At 40.7% G+C, this 8191-nt stretch overlaps 1 protein-coding gene across 2 annotated transcripts; it reads left to right on the top strand.

Moving 5' to 3' along the window:
• Window positions 1–162: 162 nt before the first annotated feature.
• Window positions 163–8191, top strand: fam3a (family with sequence similarity 3, member A). Of its 2 annotated transcripts, none has more exon segments than NM_001165375.1 (10): window positions 163–413; window positions 658–716; window positions 826–933; window positions 3822–3845; window positions 4028–4151; window positions 4727–4785; window positions 4912–4962; window positions 5172–5256; window positions 5623–5749; window positions 6078–7795. In NM_001165375.1, coding segments are annotated over 9 exon segments (690 nt in total). In that variant the 5' UTR covers window positions 163–413; window positions 658–703; the 3' UTR covers window positions 6177–7795.

Raw genomic sequence — 8191 nt, 5'->3', positions numbered from 1 at the left:
CTTCAGTGCGTTCAAAACAACTAGGAACTCGGAAAAAAATCTAGCTCGGTTACTCCTGCCTTTTTCTGGAGCTCAGACGTTCCGACCTGAAAATCACTGACTTTGTGATTTTAAGTCGTATTTTTCCGAATTCCGAGTTGTTTTGAACGCAGCATAACAGTGGAAAAACGCATGCACGCAGACTTGAGGCTGACGTCACCGAAAATGAAACGCTCAAAACTAATCAGCAAGATCGCACGCTTGATGAAATTAAGATAATTTCTCCATGCTTGTCGTAACTGGAACGATGCAAACACTACAGACGGTGAACTAAGCCTCCCAAATCATATTTTTTGGTTTCCAAGTTTGTCTTGCCGGGAAAGGTGAATTTTCACGAAGAAAATCTAGATGAGTTTGCCTTGGAATAAATAACAGTGGGTGTTTCCTTTTTGCTCTCCTTGCAGTGGGCGCCTTTCCACTTTTGCCTGCTTGTCGAATGCACCTCGAAAGAGCTATCTTGCTTGCCACATTGTATCATTGATAGAGATTCATGTAATTTGCTCAAAAGTATCCTTTTCATGTTTCAAACATTGTTGCTTCAGTGAAACTGCCACGAAATTACCAGGAAAGCCCATGTTCTTTCTGACATGACTATATTATTCTCATTGTTTTCTATAGGACTACTTGCAGGTCTGTCTGCCTTAGCTTCGGAAGAAAATAAATCATGAGATTGGCAGGTAGGAGTGTGTCTTGTCTGTGAGAGTGTGTCCATCGGTCTTTTTAGTTGTATCTAATGTATTTTTGCTGAGAAAGAGCCTATTCTAATGGGATGTGTCTGTGTGACAGGGCCTCTGCGAGCTGTTGCTGTGCTGCTATTGGTGGGCCTCACCTGGGTGTTAGCCAGCTCCATACTTGGAGGGGACAGCAACTTGGTGGTCAAACACTTCTTCAGTGGTAAGACTAAGACAACCTTACTGTCAGACGTCTAGCCCCCACAATAGTACAGTGCCTTTGGAAAATATTAAAACCCCCTGACTACTTCTAGATTTTGTTACTTTACAGACTTATTCTAAAATTGATACAATTAGCATTTTTTTTCTCGTTAATCTACACACTACCCCATAATGACAAAGCAAAAAACGTTATTTTTTTTTTATATTTGAATGTATACAACAACAAAAAAACATACCTTATTTACAAAAGACTTAAATTGAGTTCAGGTGCATCCTGTTTCCATTGATCGTCTTGGTGTTTCTACAACTTGATTGGAGTAAACCTGTGGTAAATGCAACAGGACAAGGACCTTAAAACTAATTCAGGATCGGTGGGTCCCCTGCAGGACAGTTGAACTAAAATAGGCTAATGCGATTAGCGTAAGGTTGTAAGTAACAAGACCATTTCCCAGGATGTAGACATATCTGATATTGGCAGAAAGCTTACATTCTTGTTAATCTAACTGCAATGTTCAATTTACAGTTGCTATTACAGTGAAATGGTACAATGCTATTGTTTGAGAGTGCACAGTTTTGAACATAAAGTTATTAATAATCAAATTGGGCACATTTGGGCACTCTTGATACATTTTGAACAGAAATGCAATGGTTCATTGGATCAGTCTAAAACTTTGCACATACACTGCTGCCATCTAGTGGCAAATCTATATTGCACATGGGCTGGAATAATACATTATGGCCTTTCTCTTGCATTTCAAAGATGATGGTACAAAAAACGGTTGGCTTTTTATTTGTTTTACCAGATCTAATGTGTTCTCCTACATTCCTTTGACATTTCCACAAACTTCCAAGTGTTTTCTTTCAAATGGTACCTTGAATATGCATATCCTTGCTACAGGCAGTTAGTTTTGGGTATGTCATTTTAGACGTAAGAGACGTGCGTTGTGCATCCATGCAACACTCACCTTTTTTTGGGGACCATGGCCTCCCTGCGGCCTCGGTGGATTAGTCCACTGAGACAGGCGCAAATCAGACTGGTCTCTCGTGCCATAAGAAAAAAACATTTGCGACTGCTTTACAAAAAATCTTGGTCGACCAACAGCCTATCAACCGATCAGTTGGTTAATGAGGTCAGCCCTAGTTGACAATATAGCGATCCCACATTCTTCCACAAACAAAGCACAGCTAGCTAAATAAAGTTCATAGTCAACACCAAACAATGGGAAACTGTCACTCTGCTAATGTATAATACATGCAATGGGTATTGCTCATCTAAAATGAGTAATTCAGTATGTTCCTGAGAACCTGAAGTTGCCATCTAAGTAAAAGTAGCCGTGGGGGGTGGGTGCACCAAGGTTGAACAAAGCCTACATTATTGCTTGCCTGACCTTTGCCTTATCTGATGAATCTCAGTTCCTGCTTTTTCATGCTTATGAGAGCACTAGGGTATGGAGAGAACCACAGTACATGCATACATCAGGCCGAGTGTCAACGTTGTAGGCTGGTGGTGATCGTGTGGGGTATTATTTTGAATTCATTGCCAATCAGGTGCATCCCTTCATGGCAGCAGTATATCCATCCGCTAATAGATTTTTCAGCAGGATAATGCCCCTTGCCACAAGGCTAGGATTGTCCAGGAGGGGTTCCACCAACATCAATCCAATTGAGCATCTGTGAGATGAGATATTCGGTGTAGAGATGCACTACCAGGAAACTTGGCACAACAGTGGGAAGCATTGGAGTCAACATGTGCTGGCTGGACTGCTTTCAACACCTTGTAGAGTTCATGCCATGACAAATTGAGTCTGTTCTTAGGGCAAAAGGGAGTGCAACTCAATATTAGGAATAAGTTCCTAATGTTTTGAAAGATAATTGTGTGTGTACACTATTTTAATAGGACACTGAAGAGTATGAATTAGGCTGTTTGAGAAGGTTTGAATCCTAAGCAACCTGCATAGACATTGTTTGAAGTACAATAGACCAAAAATAGCTCTGACCTACTACAGTAGCTGTGTGCTAAAAAAAAGTTGGTGTAGACATTGTGGAGCACATGTGAATTTCCTTTTTCGGCTTCAGACCAATGCCTACTTCTGACAGTTTTTAATAGACTAGGGCTGGGAATTGCCAGGGACGTCACAATGCAATGGTTAAGGGCTGGTAAGTAAGCATTTCACTGTAAGTTCTACTACACCTGTTGTATTCGGCACATGTGACTAACATTTGATCTGATTTGGAATACGATGTTATCACCACACTTAGTGCCATTAGTATTCACCCCCCTTGACTTTTTCCACATGTTGTTACAGCCTGAGTTTAAAATGGAGTAAATTTAGATATTTTTTTTGTCACTGGCCTACACACAATACCCCATAATGTCAAAGTGGAATTGTCTTTTGACATTTTTATAAATTAATTACAAATAGAAAACAGATGTTTTGAGTCAGGTATTTAACCTCTTTGTTATGGCAAAGCTAAATAAGTTCAGGAGTAAAAATATGCTTAACTATCTTATCTCTGTATCCCACACACACAATTATCTGTGAAGTCCCTCAGTCGAGCAGTGAATTCCAAACGCAGATTCAACCACAAAGACGAGGGAGGTTATCCAATAGTAGATCTACCTACTGGTAGATTTATTTATAATTTTTAAAAAGCGGATGTTGAATATCTCTGAGAGTGGTGAGGTTATGAATTACCCTCTTGGATTGGGTATCAGTACACCCTGTCACTACAGAGTTACAGGCCTCCTTCCTAATTCAGTTGCCAGAGAGGAAGGAAACCGCTCAGGGATTTCACAGCGGCCAATGGTGACTAAAACAGTTAGTTTGATGGCTGTGATAGGAGAAAACCGGATAGATCAACATTAACTCGTATCTATCTTTTCTACAGGGACAAACGAAGAGCCAACCACTGGTATGTGAAAAGTTAAGACCATTATTTACAGTGGCAATCACAAAAAGTCATCCTTTTGGAACCTGAACATTTCAATGTCAGTGGGACAGTGCTAATCGATGTCCCTCAGTTGAGCACCATATTCCCAGCTTGGGTGCGCTTTCATTCTAATGTGCTAATTTGTGTGTCCTCTCCTCTTCCAGAGCCCAAACCACGCAGGTACAAGTGTGGTCTGTCGGCTCCCTGTCCTCAGAAACATCTGGCTTTCCGCGTCGTCTCTGGAGCCGCCAACGTCATTGGGCCCAAAATCTGCCTGGAGGATAAGATGTGAGAATTATTGTACATCATCGGTGCCATCATACTTCTTACACCAATGATTCAACATCACCGCCAACTATCTCACTCTCCAGCTTGCCTCTGTTTCCTTTTATTTCTCTTTCTGCCATCTTCTCATCTTAACCCTGAAGTTTGTCTGAAGAGCTGAATGCAAGTATTTGTCTTTTTTCTTTCCTTCATTAGCCTGATCCCAGATCTGTTTGGGCCATCTTGCCAAAAATGACCGAAGGAGTGGTTTTGTCTGTAGCGTCATTCTGTCTGTCATTCTGTCTGTCTATGGTGGCTCCTTCATTGTCGGTGTGTAACAATGTATTGATGAACTCTTTAAGGGTTAGTTTCCTGAAAGTTTAGTAGCTCTAATCTCATCTTTCATCTACTGCCTAAAATGGGTTTATGATCGTCTTAAATTTAACCAGTAAGTTATGAAATGTTAATGGTCACATACATATATTTAGCAGATGTTATTGCGGGTGTAGTGAAACGCTGGTGTTCCTAGTTAGTACGTTAACTAACCCAGGTAAAGTGTTGGTACTTACGGTTCCTCCAACCTTTCCTTCTCTCCTCAGCCTTGTCAGCAGTGTCAACAACAATGTTGGTAGAGGACTAAACGTTGCTTTAGTAAATGGTAATTAGAACAATCTCTGCCAAATTGTTCATAGTTATGTTTCAAGTTAATTTGTGCAGTTGTGATTTTGACTTGACTGTTGCACAGAGTGCTAACTTTAAATGAATTCATGCTTCTGCTCATCAGGGGTATCTGGAGAGCTCTTGGACACAAAATCATTTGATATGTGGGCAGGAGGTAAGAGGATTAAACCCCTTTATCCTGATGTCCTGGTGTCATTTGACGCGTGTTCGTTATATTTGAATGAGTTTATTTTATACATAATTATCTTCAATATTTTCACTGTACAAGAGGTTAAAAGTGGATTAACGCCCCTCTACATATTGTTCAGTTAAATACAGGTACTTTAATAGGCTACATTCTACCCGTCTGTCTTCCATTCTCAGATGTTACTGACCTGTTGAAGTATCTCCTGCCGTTACATGAGGGAACACTTGTGTTTGTAGCTTCCTTTGATGATCCTGCCACAAAGTAAGAGTCTAGCATGGACATTACCCAGTGAGCCCCAGTCCCGTGCAATGCTTTCAGCGCTGCGTGGTTATAATATTACGCTTCATGGCACATGACACACACACAGCACGAAAGGGCTTGTTTTACAGTCACCACAATCTTGTAAAATGCTTAACGAAACCAAATTGAACATATTGACGACTTGTAAATCTACCAGTCTATTTCTTACCATTGTAAACATTAAGTGAAAATTATGTTTGGTGTTAAACTATACAAAAATGGTATATTGTACTGTATGGCAGGGTTTCCCAAACTCAAAATGGACATTCATCTAGCTAGCCTACTTTACTGTAACTGTCTGTCTCCCTCTCCTAACACCCGTGTCAGGTTAAATGATGAGGCTCGTCGCCTGTTTGAGGAGCTGGGTAGCACAGCAGTGAAGGAGCTCACCTTCAGAGACAGCTGGGTGTTTGTAGGAGCCAAGGGCATCGAGAACAAGAGTCCATTCGAACAGGTAGACTACCTGTACTTAAAGCCTAAAATATATATCATTTATACCATACAACAACGCAAGAGCGCCAAGCAAAATGGCTATCCTGCGTAGTTGCATCATTCATAATTGGATGTGCTTGTACATATACGTGTGCATGAGATAAGGATACGTGACCTGTGTGATTACGCTTGATGAAGCATCTGTTCACTCACTGTTCTCCTCATAGCTCTGCTCATAACTCTGTCCACATTATAGCTACACTGTGTTATATCTATGGCTCTGTCAGTGTGTTTCTGTAAAGCCTAATGTTCATGCCCTCTCTCTGCCTGTCTCTCTCTCTCCCCCCCAGCGTATGAAGAACAGTAAGAACAGTAACAAGTATGAAGGCTGGCCTGAGTCTCTGGAAATGGACGGCTGTGTCCCCCTCCGTTCCCCTTCAGAGGGTTAAACACTCTGCTTGTATCACTCCCTTCCTCCACTCTTCTCAGATGATGCTTATGCCCTACATGGATCCAATGCTTTTATATACTGGGAGTGTGCAAGACAACTGCACACTTTGGGAGAAGGGTGGAGAGTTGGCACGCAACCCGTTTCTAAGGACTAGCACCCTTTGAGAGTGAAGGCCTCTGGCTCTAAGGATGAGCAGCACAGATCTATCTGGAGAAACTGTAGCAGCAGAAGCAGTGACTATGACATTTTGACTAGCCTCGATTTACAGGCTTCCTCACATTCCTTCTCATTAATGAAACTTGTAGACGGACTGGGACCATAAATTTCCCCCTGCATTTCTATCACACCGGACCTTTTTTGTATCTCTCGGCACCCATTAATAGCCAAATGGTCATTTAGACAAGCCCACTTAATGGGCTTAAGATGGCCCTATGGCCAGTCTGTCCCTAATGAGACTTGAGTATGGTATTGGTATTGCACGACTACAGTTGGATGAATGATGCTCTGTTACAATATCATGTAACTACAGGGAGGTCAAGACTCGTACATTTTTTTTTCTTCACTTTTAGTTTTTTTGTCAAGTAAAACGTGCTGCAAAGGATATCTTCTCTTAAGTGGACTGCCTCACTGTAACAATGCTGGCAGCACAACAGGCAAGCTGGCCTGATGGTTGATATGCTAACTTGTTGAAGCAACTGTTTGGACTTGACATTTGAACTAGGAATTGATTTAAGTATTTGAGGCTTAACGTTCCTGGGAATGACCACGTAGGAGGACATGGATATTTCAGAGACCAAACGTTTGATGCACAGATAAGGGAAGAAGAAAAAGATGCTGGATAGAATAAATGAGAGGTAATGTCTGTAAAACCCTGTAAATGCACAGGAAGAGGGCGGATAATGCTGCCTATATGAACGGAAATCGCGAACAAAATACAATTAGGGTTCATAGCTACACTAGTACTTCACTAGTAACATGTTATTGCTGGCTGTTCTAGGAAGGATATTGTATGTTGTGATAAATTAAGATTAAAATGCATTAATATATATTTTGTATGCATAGTTTTAATATATTAAATTGTAGATTTCAATCTAGTTGTGCTAGCCTGAGTGTCTGTCTGTTCCATCATGCCAACTCTCAGCCAACTCGTCATGTCAAACATTTGGCTTGACAAGGTGCAATGGAGTTGCCAGAAGCACAAACAGATCTGGGACCAGGTTAAAGTGCTAATAACATCCACCTTTTAGTTGAGGGTTACCCTGGGTGTGGGCTACACCAATGCCACGATTACTGTATATATGTGATAACCTTTTGTATGCTTGCAATGCGCAGTGATGGGAAGGTACTGGGTAAATGGAGATGTCCTGCTTTAGTTCTCAGGCTGAGAATTGTCTGCACCTGCTGATAGTAGAGAGAGAAACCACAGTCTAGACATGTTTTTCTCATCTTAGATACTTTGTATCTAATCCAATGCAACAATGTTAAGATATGATTGACGGTAGGTTGTATAAAGAGTGTTGTCTCTTGTTTCGCGCCACAGGTCTTTACTATTGAGCTATTCTGTATGTGAAACTCTGTCTGCAATTGCAGTTTATTACTAAAGAGTTTTATACCGAGGTTCCTGTGTCTGTGTCATCTGAAAGACTAATTGCTAAAGGAAACTTTTATCACCCCATGCAAAGGACCAAGCAACATTTTCTTAGAGAGAACATTGATTGCTGCACAGCTAGTTTACCCAAATACATTCTGTCAACATTTGCTTATCTTTAATTATTAATTATTTAACTTGAAATAGAACTAGCCTAGTCTAGAATCCTAAAGATACTTATTATACCTCGTAGGCTATATTCATGGTTTGATTTCACACTAGAGTGGACTTCAGTGCCTAAAATAAACATGATTGTACTGTTGGATAACAACACTATTCGTGCTTTTACCTGTGTATCTCAGGCCTTGTTCTTAGTGTTGTTTATTTGGATATTGTATCACTTTATTACATTTTTTTCAATTTGA

Source organism: Salmo salar, chromosome 15 (assembly GCF_965601325.2).
Source record: "Salmo salar chromosome 15, fSalSal1, whole genome shotgun sequence".
NCBI classification, from domain to species: domain Eukaryota; kingdom Metazoa; phylum Chordata; class Actinopteri; order Salmoniformes; family Salmonidae; genus Salmo; species Salmo salar.
This window is presented reverse-complemented; position numbering and strand designations above follow the sequence as displayed.

Excerpts from the sequence above, each read along its gene's own strand:
- fam3a (XM_014147079.3), top strand. Across the intron at positions 4,786-4,911 it reads AAACGTTGCTTTAGTAAATG|GGGTATCTGGAGAGCTCTTG; the intron begins GTAATTAGAACA and ends TCTGCTCATCAG. Across the intron at positions 4,963-5,171 it reads ATTTGATATGTGGGCAGGAG|ATGTTACTGACCTGTTGAAG; the intron begins GTAAGAGGATTA and ends TTCCATTCTCAG.